The sequence below is a fragment of the Coregonus clupeaformis genome, chromosome 33 (genome assembly GCF_020615455.1).
Source record: "Coregonus clupeaformis isolate EN_2021a chromosome 33, ASM2061545v1, whole genome shotgun sequence".
In the NCBI taxonomy this organism is placed as follows: Eukaryota; Metazoa; Chordata; class Actinopteri; order Salmoniformes; family Salmonidae; genus Coregonus; species Coregonus clupeaformis.
This window is the reverse complement of record NC_059224.1, coordinates 9,997,379-10,013,443: the sequence shown is the minus strand read 5'-3', so window position 1 is coordinate 10,013,443 and position 16,065 is coordinate 9,997,379. Positions and strand designations below refer to the sequence as shown.

The window sequence follows — 16,065 nt, the reverse complement described above, 5'->3', positions numbered from 1 at the left end:
GGTAAATAATATATAAAACCAGAGAGACACTAAAAAAGTATATTACACTATTACACAAGTTCGATTTTGACAAATAATGTAGACACTTATTTGATAATTTGCTATGTATACCTTTCAGGGATGTTATCTAATATTATAAATCAATTAGAAAAATATTGGACGTTTTTTGTTCTTCCTATGAACTTCATTTTATGGATGAAAATATTTCACAATAAAATTAACAAATTCACAAAGTGTTGGCTGTCATCGTGCGTGTATGTAAAATAAATAAAAATTATATCAAATTTGGTAATGCTTACAGGTTTACCCACCTTATCACTAATATATATTTTCATATCTATCTAAAATATTTCTACACTATCACTGTATATATATATATATATTAGTGCATGTAAATAAAACTTGAGTGATCCTTCAGTAAAGTAAAGATTCCATTGGGAATAGCTTTCATTAAAATGTAATATTCCTTACACAACATAACGTTTTTCTGGCTAATAATTCGTTGTATGGCGTCACCTTTGACATGCCATGAACTTTTTCATGCAAGAACACTTGTAGGTGGCTGCAAATGCAACAATTGATGTCACGCTGTTTTCAATAAAGTGGTGATCCCATAGATCTAGCTAGAGAACTCATCTTTATATTTGTGCCATTATAGCGTCTGTGACAGCATGGGCAGCGCCATTGAGGCTACAACCCATAGGAAATCCCACCCAGTTGACTACTTTAAATGGTGGAAGCCCTCAATTGTGCTGCCCATGGTAAAATGGCCTTTTGGCCACTAGAGGCCTCTATCATTCTATATGGTTAGTCCAGATGTAAGACCAAAGACAGTACAGTATGAAGATAGGCAGAAACTGCTTGGCAACGTTGGCTAGCTAAACTCATGCCCAGAAACGTGTAATCGGGTCTAACGGTCGTCTCGTGGCTAACTGCGCATGTGCATGCCGTCAAATCAATGGCACTCCTTCGATATAAAGTTGTTTTTGACAAAAATTAAAACGTGTCAGTTTGTCACTTTCACGAGATTGGAGTAATAACATATTCAACTACTTAATACATTGGTTCAAATCTAGGTTGTGCTTATAGATGTTGAGGAAATTAATAACTAAGGAATACTTTTTCACTTCTCTCGTTGACTTCTAAGACCCCAAACCCCGGCCTGGTCTTCTTGGCTTGTTTTGCAAGGTTTCCCGGAAGTCTTGCGATGTTGTGCCTCTGGGTTTAGAAACTCCGTGGTAAGATTGAAGATTTGTGTCCACAATGCTGACATGCTGAAGATAAACTTGATTTGTAATTATACTCGATAAATATGAAATTGGTGAGTTGATCTAACACGAGGAGAATTTACCACATAACTGATACGCTATTTTTTGGTATGCTAAGTAATGTAGTTTAAATGGCAAACGTTACTTGGCTAGGTTAGCCAACTACAGTAGTTAGTTATCGTTTGTTGTTAGCCATGGCTCGCATGCTAACTAGTTATCACACATTTGCAAGTTTTTGAACACTGACAAGCCAGCAACCAATTATTGACAAGTATTTTCTTCTGTTGTATTTGCTATGCAAGTTGCTATTGTTGTTTTAGCTAACTTGTTATCATGCCTGTTGAGAGATAACATGTGTAGCATCTCTTCCTTTCAGTACTGTCTGTCAGGTCACCCCACCCTGCCTTGCAATGTCCTAAAATTCAAATCCACCACAATCATGTTGGACTGTGGACTGGACACCACCTCTGTGCTGCAGTTTCTTCCACTGCCTCTGGTACACAGGTGAGACAGAAGTGATGTTAACAACAATGCTGCTATACTTCGGCCACACAGCAGTATGCACCAGGGTTATTCCTCCACATTTGTACTGTATTTCTTCCTTAGGTTGACATTGCAAAGACATTTACCATAAATAGACATATTTGCCCCAACAAGTGCCATGCCATGATGATGAGTGTACCCTGTCTCTTTTCCAGCCCAAGGCTTTCCAAGCTCCCTGGATGGGTGTCTAAAGACAGCATGATAAACATTGAGAAGGTATGAGGTCACATTTTGTTTCATGTCTATTTTGTCTAATGTAGATTTATTCATGAATTGAGTTTACCAACATTCCTGCACACTTCTACCTTCAGGAGCTGAAAGTGTGTGCGGGTCGCGTCTTTGTGGACTCACAGCCAGAGTTCTGTCTCCCTGAGGTAATATATACCTGGATATAATTCCAACCTTCAACCTGTACATTAAATTAACCTGGGCACTATAGAAGTCACTGTTGGTAACATCATCTTATGTTAATGTGGTGATATATTAGTCTTGCTTATCGCGTCCTTGTCCATCCTCCTCACTCAGAAAGAGCTGCTGGACCTGTCCACCATAGACGTCATCCTGATCTCCAACTACCACTGTATGATGGCCCTGCCTTACATCACAGAGCACACAGGCTTCACTGGGACTGTGTATGCCACAGAGCCAACGCTGCAGATCGGCAGGTAGAGAGGGTGACTGATGGGACTAGAATAATCTGCAACATTCTAGAATCACCAGAATTGGCAACATTCCAGAAAAATGCAATTTACATTTTAGAAGCACATTCTAGAATCACTAGGATTTGCAACATTGTAGGAAAATGTAATGATTCTAGAATGTGATTCTAGCAATTAACATTCTAGAATCATTAGAATATCAACGTTCCAGAAAAAATGACAAGGGGCTTTTAGAAGGGATTGAATAAGCCTAAGAATAGTTCCGGATAGCATCCGGCTGATTCTACATATCTGCCCTTAGACTTCTGATGGAGGAGCTGGTGAACTTCATGGAGAGAGTTCCCAAGGCCCAGTCTGCCACCTGTTGGAAGAATAAGGAAATACAAAGGTGACCGGCCAGACCAATGCCCTGCACTAATTAGTTTAGGATATGTATTAGTTTAGGATATGTCAGCTTATGATATACTTGTAATTCACAAACTGAGAGCACACTATTTTCATGAGAAAAAACATAGAGAGATATTAATTTATTTTTAGGCTGCTCCCCAGCCCGCTGAAGGATGCTGTAGAAGTGTCGACTTGGAAGAGATGCTACAGTATTCAGGATGTCAACTCTGCTCTCAGCAAGGTGCAACTTGTGGGCTACTCGCAGAAAGTGGTAAGAAGTCTGTCTTGTGCACTATAATTCAAACACACACACGCATTCATTCACCTAATAACTGAAGCTAACTTGTGTCTTCTATAATTTCTCTCTCCAGGAGCTGTTTGGCGCCGTGCAGGTCACACCCCTAAGCTCTGGCTACTCATTGGGTAGCTCTAACTGGATCATCCAATCACATTATGAGAAGGTTTCCTATGTCTCTGGCTCCTCCCTCCTCACCACACATCCACAGCCCATGGATCAGAGCGCCCTGAAGAACAGTGATGTTCTGATTCTGACGGGCCTCACACAGATGCCAACCGCCAACCCAGATGGCATGCTAGGGGACTTCTGCAGTAACCTAGGTATGCGGTGTCCTGGTCCCGGGTCTGTTTGTGCTGTCTTGCCATCTCCTATGGTCATTGGCTTTCATCAATGTTCATAGCTCCATCAACAGTCCAATTGCCTAATCTTTGGAATCTTGCATAGTACCTGTAAAAACACAGTGCATTCAAATTTGAATTCATATGTAAGATAGAAGTGGAGACCAAAAACGTATAGAAACAGGTTTGAAGTGTAACTAAATGTAATGTCTTTAGACAGGTACACATAAAGCTAATTACAGGTTGACGTATGGTGCTGTGTCTCACCAAACAGTCTGTTGTGCTTGTAGCCATGACGATCCGTGCAGGTGGCAACGTGCTGGTGCCATGCTATTCCTCAGGGGTGATCTATGATCTCTTGGAGTGTCTTTACCAGTTCATAGAGAACGCCAACCTGGGCTCCACCCCCTTCTACTTTATCTCACCTGTGGCCAACAGCTCTTTAGAGTTCTCACAGATTTTCGCAGAGTGGTGAGTTCCAGAGCCAAAGAATACAAATTCTTCTAGAATTCTATTTCTATGACCTGTGATTTTTGAGCCATCTGTAGATTTGACTACTGCTATCTCGAAACAGGTCTCTTGTAAAATAGATTTAAAAAAAAATATATAACTAGCTAGGTTTCCATCCAATTGGTGACAGATTTTCATGCAAATATTAAAAAATCCACATAAAGAAAATATGTGCATTTTCCCACCAGTGGTGTTTCCACCAAACAGACTTGTTGCGGATAAAAATCAGTGCGTGAGGATGTAGTGCACACAAAATGTACTTTTTTGCTGAAGTTTTCATTTACTGAATAAAAGTAAAATTTGTTTCCATCACATTTTCAACTCTACTGATAGTTTTGTCACAAACTGTTGCATTAAATAGCAAATGTTCCTACTCTGGTCTTGGCACGTGCGCACTAGCCAACAGCTGGCAGATACAGTGCGGGTAGGCTAGTCTACATGATGAGATTATTATGGATAAGAGGGAGAATATTTGTATTTGTCGAACAGCAGTCAAGCATCGATCCTCATGTCACCAGAATCAGACCCTCAATATTTATTGGAAAGGAGCATCAAGATCACCGTACACTTCACCACCCTGTGAAGTTCATCATAACTTACTTAGTCTGTAGCCTAATAAACTGCATGCTTTCCTGAGTCGTAGTGGAGGACCACACACCATATCATCGCGTGACTTCAAGTTTACGTCGATATAATAGTTATTATATTAATATTTGCGCATGAAGGCGTTTCCACTGCCATTTCTCGTATAATACATTTTACTGACACAAAAAGATCCCACCATGTTGAACAACAAATGATCTGTCGGCATTTATAAAATAGTAATGAAACTTCCTCTTTTCCATCACAGCTGTCGTAATAAAAAATAAAAAAATGGTATGACTTTACTCTCATAAAAACTGGATGGAAACGTGTTTAATGAGACTAACCTACAGTGCCCTCTGTAATTATTGGGACAGTGAAGTATTTTTTAAATCAAATAATGACTATGTGGTTAAAGTGCAGACTGTCAGCTTGAATTTTCATCCATATCGGGTGAACCGTTCAGAAATTACAGCACTTTGTACATAGTCCCCCCATTTTATGGGGACAAAATGATTGGGACAAATTCACTTATGTGTAGTAAAAAGTTAAGTATTTGGTCCCATATTCATGTCACGCAATGACTACATCAAGCTTGTAACTCACGCAATGACTACATCAAGCTTTTTTTTTTTTGAAGTAACCTTTATTGTAAATAGAATATAATATGTTTCTAAACACTTCTACATTAATGTGGATGCTACCATGATTACGGATAATTCAGAATGAATCGTGAATAATTATGAGTGAGAAAGTTAGACGAAAAAATATTAAACCCCTTAAACATGCTAACCTCGCACCATTACAATAACAGGGGAGGTTAGCATTTTTGGAGGGATATGATATTTGTGTGTCTGACATTTCCTTTCTGGACAATTTACTTATTCAATACTGTGTACTCTCACTCTCACACACACAAAAGCTACACTTACACACTGACCTGCAGTGTATGCTCCATATTCTATTCTTATTTACAATAAGAGACCAAAATGACACAATACATTATTTACCATTAGAAACGGGGAACAAATACTTAACGTTTTACTACTTTAATAGACATATAAGTTCATTTGTCCCAATACTTTTGGTCCCCTGAAATGGGTGGACTATGGACAAAAAGTGCTGTAATTTCTAAACAGTTCACCCGATATGTATGAAAATACCCTCAAATAAAGCTCAGTCTGCACTTTAACCTCATAGTCATTGTTTGATTTCAAATTCTAACTTTTGGAGTATAGAGCCAAAAGAAGGAAAAAAATACTTCACTGTCCCAATATTTACAGCGGGCACTGTATATAAATGGGTTAAATTACAACTTACTGTTGGTAGCAAACCTGTCGCTGGCCTGTGGAGATGTGACACCCATTTTTTCCCCTTCTTCCTTCTCTTCCGGAAGGCTCTGTCACAATAAGCAGTCCAAGGTCTACCTTCCAGAACCTCCTTTCCCTCACGCTGAGGTAAGGCTGCCTATTCGTTTTAAAGAGAGTTGCTGCAATATGAAATTACATTACACCATATTTTACAGTTGTATCTTTAATTTACTCAATCTATCAGAATTTTGGACACTGTTCTTTTGATAATTGAGCTATAGCTGTATGTTGACCTATCTCAGACACTTGTCTGTCTTTCTGTCGATGTATCTCTCAGTTGATCCAGACCAACAAGTTGAAGCATTACCCCAGTATCCATGGCGACTTCAGTAGTGAGTTCCGGCAGCCGTGTGTGGTGTTCACCGGGCACCCGTCTCTTCGCTTCGGGGACGTGGTACACTTTATGGAACTGTGGGGCAAATCCAGCCTCAACACTATCATCTTCACTGGTGAGCACAACTGTACCAGAACATGGCAAGTTGCCAACCATGGTAGCCTGTCCCTAATCTCAGAACCCATAACCAAATCCTGCGCTAGCTAGTTAGTCTGTTGCAAGAGACTTGATCTGTCCTTAAAACTTTGTGTACCATTGTTCAAATACCATTAATAGACTATATAAAACAGAAGGTTAGATCCCATGGTCCCAAGGTGGTTTCATTACAGTCTGTGCCTAAAATATGAGGTCCACTGAATGAACTCCTGAACTATGAATGTTTAAAAAAAATGTTTTTTAAAAATGGTTCTATCTCACTCCCACAGAACCAGACTTCTCCTACCTGGATGCGTTAGCCCCTTACCAGCCACTGGCCATGAAATGTGTGTACTGTCCCATCGATACTCGCCTCAACTTCCACCAGGTCTCCAAGCTGCTCAAGGAGGTCCAGGTACTCAATCTGGAGCTTTTATAAGGAAAGCACTGTGATTTATACATTTGTACAGTTCCTTCAGAAAGTTTTCACACCCCTTGACTTTTTCCAAATTTTGTTGTGTTACAGCCTGAATTTAAAATGGATTAAATGTAGATTCTGTGTCACTGATCTACACACAATACCCCATCATGTCAAAGTGGAATTATGTTTTAGGCTTGCAATAACAAGTTAATAAAAAATGGAAAGGTGAAATGTCTTGAGTTAATAAGTATTCAACCCCTTTGTTTTGGAAAGCCTGAACAACTCAGATGATAAGTTGCATGGACTTACTCAGTGTGCAATAATGGTGTTTAAAATGACTACCCCACACATACAATTATCTGTAAGGTCCCTCAGTCGAGCAGCGAATTTTAAGCACAGATTCAATGACAAAGACCAGGGAGGTTTTTCAATGCCTTGCAAAGAAGGGCACCTATTGGTAAATGGGTAAAAATAATGAATATCCCTTTGAGCATGGTGAAGTTATCACATACACTTTGGATGGTTTATCAATACACCCAGTCACTTCAATGATACAGGCGTCCTTCCTAACTCAGTTGACAGAGAGGAAAGAAAACGCTCAGGGATTTCACCATGAGGCTAATGGTGATTTAAAACAGAGTTTAATGGCTTTGATAGGAGAACTGAGGATGGATCAACATTGTAGTTACTCTACAGTACTAACCAAAACAGAGTGAAAAGAAGGAAACCTGTACAGAATACAAATATTTCAAAACATGCATCCTTTTTGCAATAAGGCACTAAAGTAATACTGCAAAACGTGTGGCAAAGAAATTAACTTTTTTAAATATATATTTTTTAATGATGTATTTCTTTATTTTTGTGTGATTTTACCCAATTTTTCTCCCCAATTTCGTGGTATCCAATTGGTACTTACAGTCTTGTCCCATCGCTGCAACTCCCGTACGGACTCGGGAGAGGCGAAGGTCGAGAGCCGTGCGTCCCCCGAAACCCAACCGAGCCGCACTGCTTCTTGACACAATGCTCGCTTAACCCGGAAGCTAGCCGCACCAATGTGTCGGAGAAAACACTGTACACCTAGCGACTGTGTCAGCGTGCACTGCGCCCGGCCTGCCACAGGAGCTAGTGCCGATGGTACAAGAACATCCCTGCCTGCCAAACCCACCCCTAACCTACCTGGACGACGCTGGGCCAATTGTGCGCCGCCCATGGGTCTCCAGGTCGCGGCCGGCTGCGACAGAGCCTGGACTCAAACCAGGATCTCTAGTGCCTTAGACCACCGCGCCAGAAATTAACTTTTTGTCCTGAATACAAAGCATTATGTTTGGTGCATTATGTTTGGTGCAGAGTACCACTCACTGAGTACCACTCTTCATATTTTCAAGCATGGTGGTGGCTGCATCATGTTATGGGTAATGCTGGGGAGTAAAAAAAATAAAATACAAAAGGAATAGACCACAGGCTTTTCCTAGAGGAAAACATGGTTCAGTCTGCTTTCCAACAGACACTGGGAGATAAATCCACCTTTCAGCAGGACAATAACCTAAAACACAAGGCCAAATATACACGAGATGCTCACCAAGATGACATTGAATGTTCCCGAGTGGCCTAGTTTTGACTTAAATCGGCTTGAAAATCAATGGCAAGAAAGTGGCTGTCTAGCAATGAAAAAGAAAATGTATATCAACAACCAACTTGACAGAATTTTTAAAAGAAAAATGGGCTAATATTGTACAATCCAGGTTTGGATTGAGACTTACTCAGAAAGACTCACAGCTGTAATCGCTGACAAAGGTGATTCTAACATGTATTGACACAGGGGGTTGAATACTTATCTAATCAAGATATATTAGTGTTTTATTTTCCATTAATAAAAAACGAATGTTAGAATTTGTCTTCCACTTTGACATTACAGAGTATTTTGTGTAGATCGTTGACAAAAAAAATGACTAAATCCATTTGAATCCCACTTTGTAACAACACAATGTGGATAAAGTCAAGGGGTGTGAATTCTTTCTGAAGGCACTTCTCCCCTTGTTCTTCCTTTTTTAATCTTGGAAACTTTATTTGACTTGTTTGCCCATAACCTCCCCTCCCCTCCCAGCCTCTCCATGTGGTGTGTCCAGAGCAGTACACCCAGCCCCCCCCAGCCCAGTCCCACCGCTCTGACCTGATGCTGGAGCTGCAGCCCCCTCCCATGCCCTACTGCCGCTGCTCTGTGCTGGGCCTGCCCTTCAGACGCCGCTGGGAACGCATCCAGCTACTGCCAGAGGTGGGGACTGTTGCAACACACTAGCCTGGCATTACCATTCTCCCAAGTTTCGTTCATCACTCTGCTGAAGCCTGGAAATCGAGGCTAGCAATACATTAACACCTTATGACCAAAAGTAGTATGGACTATATGGGGAATTGGGTTGTCGTTTAGGATTTGTCCAAACAGTCTCTAAACCCCTACCTGTCGTCCCTCTGCAGCTGGCCAAATCCCTAGTGCCCTCTGAGATCAAACCTGGCATCTCCGTGGCAACCGTGTCCGCAGTTCTGCAGTCCAAGGATAACAAGCATACGCTGCAGGTCAGTGTGTGAGTGTAGGTTTTGTGTGTTGAATACGTACATTTTCCAGAAAGGAAATGTCAGACACACAAATATCATATCCCTCCACACACCACTAACTATCTGGTCTGTGTGATACCAGCCGGTTCCCAAGCCCCCTCCGCTGCCCCCCAGTAAAAAGAGGAAGCGTGTAGTGGAGGAGCCCCCAGAGTTGCTGGCACCCAAACCCCTGCTCAGTGGAGCTGTACCCCTGGAAGCCTTCCTAGCCATGCTACATAAGGTGAGAGTGACACCTTCAAAGCGCTGAACACTTGATTGGCGTCAGCATTTCTGAAGAGATTGGGGTTGATGTCAACAGTATGGCTATAGCTCTCCTTCCAAGCTTCCAGTTGACTTAGGAGAGATTCTGCCTTACAAGTCCGTCTCTTCATATATGCAAACATGTAGAGTTGAAGTCGAAAGTTTACATACACTTAGGTTAGAGTCATTAAAACTCGTTTTTCAACCACTACACTAATTTCGGCAAGTCGGTTAGGACATCTACTTTGTGCATGACACAAGTAATTTTTCCAACAATTGTTTACAGACAGATTATTTCACATATAATTCATTGTATCACAATTCCATTGGGTCAGAAGTTTACATACACTACGTTGACTGTGCCTTTAAACAGCTTGGAAAATTCAAAAAAATGATGTCATGGCTTTAGAAGCTTCTGATAGGCTAATTGACATAATTTGAGTCAATTGGAGGTGTACCTGTGGATGTATTTCAAGGCCTACCTTCAAACTCAGTGCCTCTTTGCTTGACATCATGGGAAAATCAAAAGAAATCAGCCAAGAGCTCAGAAAAATATTGTAGACCTCCATAATGATCATCATTATGTTTGGAAGAAAAAGGGGGACACTTGCAAGCCGAAGAACACCATCCCAACCGTGAAGCACAGGGATGGCAGCATCATGCTGTGGGGGTGCTTTGCTGCAGGAGGGACTGGTGCACTTCACAAAATAGATGGCATCATGAGGAAGGATAATCATGTGGATATATTGAAGCAACATCTCAATACATCAGTCAGGAAGTTAAAGCTTGGTCACAAATGGGTCTTCCAAATGGACAATGACCCCAAGCATACTTCCAAAGTTGTGGCAAAATGGCTTAAGGACAACAAAGTCAAGGTATTGGAGTGGCCATCACAAAGCCCTGACCTCAATCCTATAGAACATTTGTGGGCGGAACTGAAAGAGCATGTGAGATTGAGGCCTACAAACCTGACTCAGTTACACCAGCTCTGAGGAATGGGCCAAAATTCAACCAACTTACTGTGGGAAGCTTGTGGAAGGCTAACCGAAACGTTTGACCCAAGTTAAACAATTTAAAGGCAATGCTACCAAATACTAATTGAGTGTATGTAAACTTCTGACCCACTGGGAATGTGATGAAAGAAATAAAAGCTGAAATAAATCATTCTCTACTATTATTCTGACATTTCACATTCTTAAAATAAAGTGGTGATCCTAACTGACCTAAGACAGGGAATTCTTTACTAGGATTAAATGTCAGGAATTGTGAAAAACTGAGTTTAAATGTATTTGGCTAAGGTGTATGTAAACTTCCGACTTCAACTGTAGTTAGGCTTACGGTTAATTATTTTGGGAATTAGCATCAATGTGTCCTGTTCCCTGCCAGCACGGCATCACAGAAGTGAAGGTGGAGGAGACTGCGGAGGGCCACATTCTGCACCTGCAGGCTGAGGACACTCTGATCCAGCTGGAGGAGGACGGGACTCACATCGTGTGTGACAACAATGAGCCGCTCCGCACCACTCTCAGGGACCTGGTGCTGCGCTTCCTCATGAAACTCTAACCTTAACCCCCTAACTCTGACCTCAACGCCACCGCTTCTGTTCCTCAATGTGCGTGTTTGAGATTGACTACATTGCAGTCAGCGACTGCAGAATGACTGTTCTACAAATCTGGCTTGCATCCTGAATGACTACTTATTATGATTGGTAGATCAGTCTGTCTACGGTCGCCAACTGCAATGTGGTCATTCTCAAACACGCACTTTCCCAATAGCTGTCTTTCTCTACTTGTCTCCTCTCATTTGTACAGCTAGTGTTGTCATTTTAGTTGTCTTATATGTAGATGGTAGTGCTTTTGTAATATCTATATGTAAACTGATGTGTAAAATAGTATTTTGTAATAAACTACATTTAGGAAAGAATATTCACTTTTATCTATTTGAGAGAAGAAAATGACCATTCCCAATATTAAAATCCCTTCTGAAGAGACCTGTATTCACTCGAAAATGTACATTTCAGTCTAGTTCAGAGGAGGCTGGTGGGAGGAGCTATAGGACAGGCTCATTGTCTTGACTGAAATGGAAACCAATGCAACGGAGTCAAACAATTCCATTGATTACATTCCAGCCATTATAATGAGCCTGTCCTCCTATAGTTCCTCCCACCAGCCTCTGTTCTGGGGCCTGTTGCACAAAACTAGGATAAGGGATTAAGCCAGGATATCTTGGTGATCCTGGCTCAATTGATCCGTAATCCGGTTGCACTAAAGATGGATAGGGGGCAGGAGGATATGTTATGGTATAAATTACCATGGAGATTTATTCTGTGGAGCTAGCCTGCTCCAGACCAGGCTAAATTCCAGGATCTATTTAATCTCATCCCTAATGTCAGTCAGCAGTCACCACAAATGGAAACCAATAGTTATTTCACTGCTCACTATACATTGTTATCACATATAACTAGACCCACTGTCATTATTTAAACGTTTGTGATCATTAATTTCAATGATTTTGGATAAAAAATGATTTTTAGATGATGTTGCTATCATTAGATAATTTACAGTTTCCCATAGACTATAAGGCTATATATAAAATGATAGAATATTAGGGCCACAGAGGGGAAAAAACACAAGTCATAATATTGTAACCAGTTGTTTTAAAGGAGGACAGTTGTTAAAATGACAGATGTGGGGCATTTCGTGAAATTGTACTTCAGTATGGTTTCATAAACAAAGACATGCTGATGTGCCAGAATATTAAGTATCACATTGTCATAAGTATCAAAACTGTAAAAACAATATGTAGCTTTTCTGCAGAAAGAACCAGCCTCATAAATTTATGACTTTATCCTTTTTCTTCAGTGTGGCCCCTAGTACTCTGTCATATAAACAAATACACATTCCATATGAATATAAAAACACAATGTGTAACATTATGTTCCTTTATTGAATAAGGACAAAACAAAGCAGGTAAACCATCAGCTCCTTTCGAAACTGAAGTCACAGTGACTCTACAAGATGGAAAGCACAGAATCCAAGCATATTATACAAAATGATACATACACATTCAAAGGTCTGTATATAACACACCCTGCATGTCTGCACACTAAAATAAATGCAGGACAAATCCATACACATCAACTGAACAGACAAATGAATGGATGCAGTAGCCTCCCTGCAGCCTTGTATTACACACAGTATACCGCACAAACATCATAAGAGGCCAAATTCGTAAAAAAACGAACCCAAAAAAACCCAAATTCCTCTGCCACCGCAGGACATATTTAACCAAAATTGAAAGCACACATACTAACTAAAATAATTCAACACATATTGGTCCCTCAGCAGCCGACCACTGTCGTCATCAGGGAAGATTGCCGGATTGTCCCAGTCCATGGCTGGTGGCACTCTGGGGGCCCTCTCCTTCCTCAGGCAGGCCACATTGTGGAGGACAGCACAAGCCACAGTAATATCACATGCCCTAACAGGGCTGACCCTTAATTTGTGAAGGCAGTGAAAGCGTGCCTTCAGGAGGCCAAAGGTCATTTCAACTCTGGCCCTGGTCCTGGCATGGGCATGGTTGTAGGCCTGCTGTGCTTCCTGGGGGTCTGTGAAAGGTGTCAGGAGAAAAGGCTGGCAGCCATACCCCTGTCTCCCAGCAACACACCAGAGAATTCACCTGTCAACACAAAATCTCATCATTACTACCTCATAAACACAGTGATATTCTTGACACAGCCATGATGGTTATAAATAGGGGTTGTGTGGCTTACCTTGTGATAGGCACTGATAGATTTCAGAGGCCCGAAAGATTCTGGAGTCATGGACTGAGCCAGGCCATTTTGCCACAACATTGCTGATCACACAGTCAGCATTGCAGACCATCTGAAATCATAAGATGAGGAATATTACACCAATCAATGCACATCACTGGCAATGCAGAGTGTTCGTCAATGGACAATATCAAAAAGTTATGTTCACCTGAACATTAATGCTGTGAAAGGATTTCCTATTCACAAAATCGGCCTCATGGGCACCTGAGGGGGCTTTTATCCTTATGTGTGTGCAGTCCACTGCACCAATGACATTGGGGAAACCTGTCACACAAAGTAATGAGTATCCTACTATGTGTTAACAGTTGTCCTGTAATTTGTAGATCCTCTTACCTGCAATCCTATAGAACTCCTCTTTGATGTCACAGAGTCTTCTGTGGCCAGGGAAGGAGATGAAGACATCTGCTAATGCTTTGATAGCCAGACACACACTCCTTATTGTGCGGCAAATTGTGGCCTTGTTCAGCTGTTCTGCATCCCCCACTGAGTACAGGAAGGCTCCACTAGCAAAAAAGCGCAAGGCCACACAAACCATTTGCTCCACACTCAGTGCATGGCTCCGTGCAGTGCGGTGCTTAATCCTGGGACCCAGTAGTCTGCATAGATACCTGATGCCATCTGCAGAAAACCTGTATCTTTCATATAGATGGTCATCAGGGAAGGCCAGTGGGTCCAACCGGTCCCTGAAGACCCTTTCTCGCCTGAAGGCTCTCCTCAGCACAAGTGCTTCTTCATCCACCACATCTCGCACGAATGGGCATGCCATTGTCAGAGCAGAAAGGAACACACAATTTTGGGCCTTCATATAGGCTAGTGGCCACACCTGGTGCTGGGGGTGGGCAAAAGAGGGCGATGCCTTATAACGATGACTTGGTTGTACTGATTGCTGGGAAAATAAAAAAACCTTAGAAAGATGCCACCGTCCTGTGTGCTCACAATAAGAGCTCATATGTCATGGCTCACTTGACTTTACGAGAATATACCTAATTTTTATTTTGAGCTGTGTCATCTTCTTGGAGCTGGGGGAGGAAAGAAAAATAATGATTAATACATTTGTGTTACAGTTAGCATACAGTGTACATTGAAGGCATATCTCACCTCCCTCTCAAGTTTTTTTATTTCAAGGTCCAGTTTCCTAATTGTCCTCTTTTTTATTTCGGACTCCAGTGCAAGATTTTCCATCTTTTTCTTCTTGTACTGAATGTCTATGTCTGCCAGTTCTATTTGGCGCCGGAGGTGGTTGCCATACAACTTTCTGATAGCTTGTGAGCTCTGTGAACACAATACAATTAGCGCAGCTGGAATTTGGCAGGATGTGGTGTCCTTTTATTAATACGCACTATGTTGCCAGGCTGGTTTTCCCACTGTATAGCATCTGGGTCCTGTAAAGAAATTAGATTTTTTGATTTTGATGAGGACTCCTCACCATTGTAGAGTAAATAGTACTTTCACAGTCTTAACATGATACCTCATGCCTTCTGGAATCCAGAGAGATGGTCTCCTCCTCATCATCGTCTCCATCATGTGCTGTTGCTGCTGCACTGGGGCCTTCACCCTATCACATTTAATCGGATTCATATTGAAGCTAGTAGACAAGACATGCCAGGCCTACAGTATGCCTTTGATGGAGTACTCACTGGATCAGCATCGTCTGGTGCTTGTGCTGGTGGCTCTAACAGGAACACAGTGCTGCCAGACACTGCAAGGCAATAGGTAAACCAAAGTCAGACAGTCCAAATTGATTCAATATGAATGTGGTTGTATCCCATGTAGAGATGGAAGGACATACCTTGAATGAAGCGGGTGGCATCTTGGGAGGAACCTATGCTCGTCTCTTTCCCCCCAGGGATCCCCTCTAAGACGGGCCTGCCTTTATTTAGCTCCAAGGCCATGTCCTCTGCTGGGGTAAGGTCAGCCTTTGGTGACCCACCACCCGTGCCTTGTCTGTGGGTATTCTTTTTCACTGCTAAAACAGTACAGACAATGTGTGAGCAGGCACCTTCTGGGTACAATATATGCTTGTGCTTTGTTAAATATTAGTCAGGGACCATACCATTCTGCAGAATGTTCTTGTATTTGATTTTGACCTGCTGCCATGTCCGTTTTGGCCCGTTCATGTTTAATCTACACACACACATACACACACACACACATTTAATGGAGTCACACTGCAAAAAATTACTTGGTATTTTTGTCTTGTTTTCAGTAAAAATATAAAAAAATTTATCATAGCTTTATACAGTGTGATGGAGTTACTTTACACAATTTCACTCATATCTGCAGTGCATTTCAATTAAAAATTTAACCGTTTCATAATTACAGTACAACTGCATTTTTGGAGATGTGAATTAAATATTTGAATTGTAATTGTGATGTTTCAGCGGAGCGGTGAGTGTGTAATTGTGCACTACTTACGCATTCAGGCGGTCTGCAATACTTTGCCACGCTTTTTCTCTTTGCTTTATCACTGTGGCGGTGTTGCCTTTCTTCTTAATTATATCTTTTACCTCCTCGTATGCCTCCATGAGGATTTGTGCT

General features: G+C 41.5%; 1 protein-coding gene across 1 annotated transcript; it reads left to right on the top strand.

Annotated features, from left to right (window-relative positions):
• Nucleotides 1-1,233: 1,233 nt before the first annotated feature.
• On the top strand, nt 1,234-11,645 carry LOC121548612 (integrator complex subunit 9-like). The gene is made up of 16 exons (XM_045210063.1): nt 1,234-1,321; nt 1,645-1,772; nt 1,967-2,027; nt 2,123-2,185; nt 2,337-2,476; nt 2,772-2,858; nt 3,008-3,128; nt 3,229-3,475; nt 3,784-3,964; nt 5,982-6,042; nt 6,233-6,404; nt 6,715-6,839; nt 8,950-9,117; nt 9,318-9,416; nt 9,538-9,675; nt 11,082-11,645. Exons 1-16 carry the CDS (start codon nt 1,313-1,315, stop codon nt 11,256-11,258), a joined length of 1,977 nt encoding a protein of 658 aa, XP_045065998.1. The 5' UTR covers nt 1,234-1,312; the 3' UTR covers nt 11,259-11,645.
• Nucleotides 11,646-16,065: the final 4,420 nt, after the last annotated feature.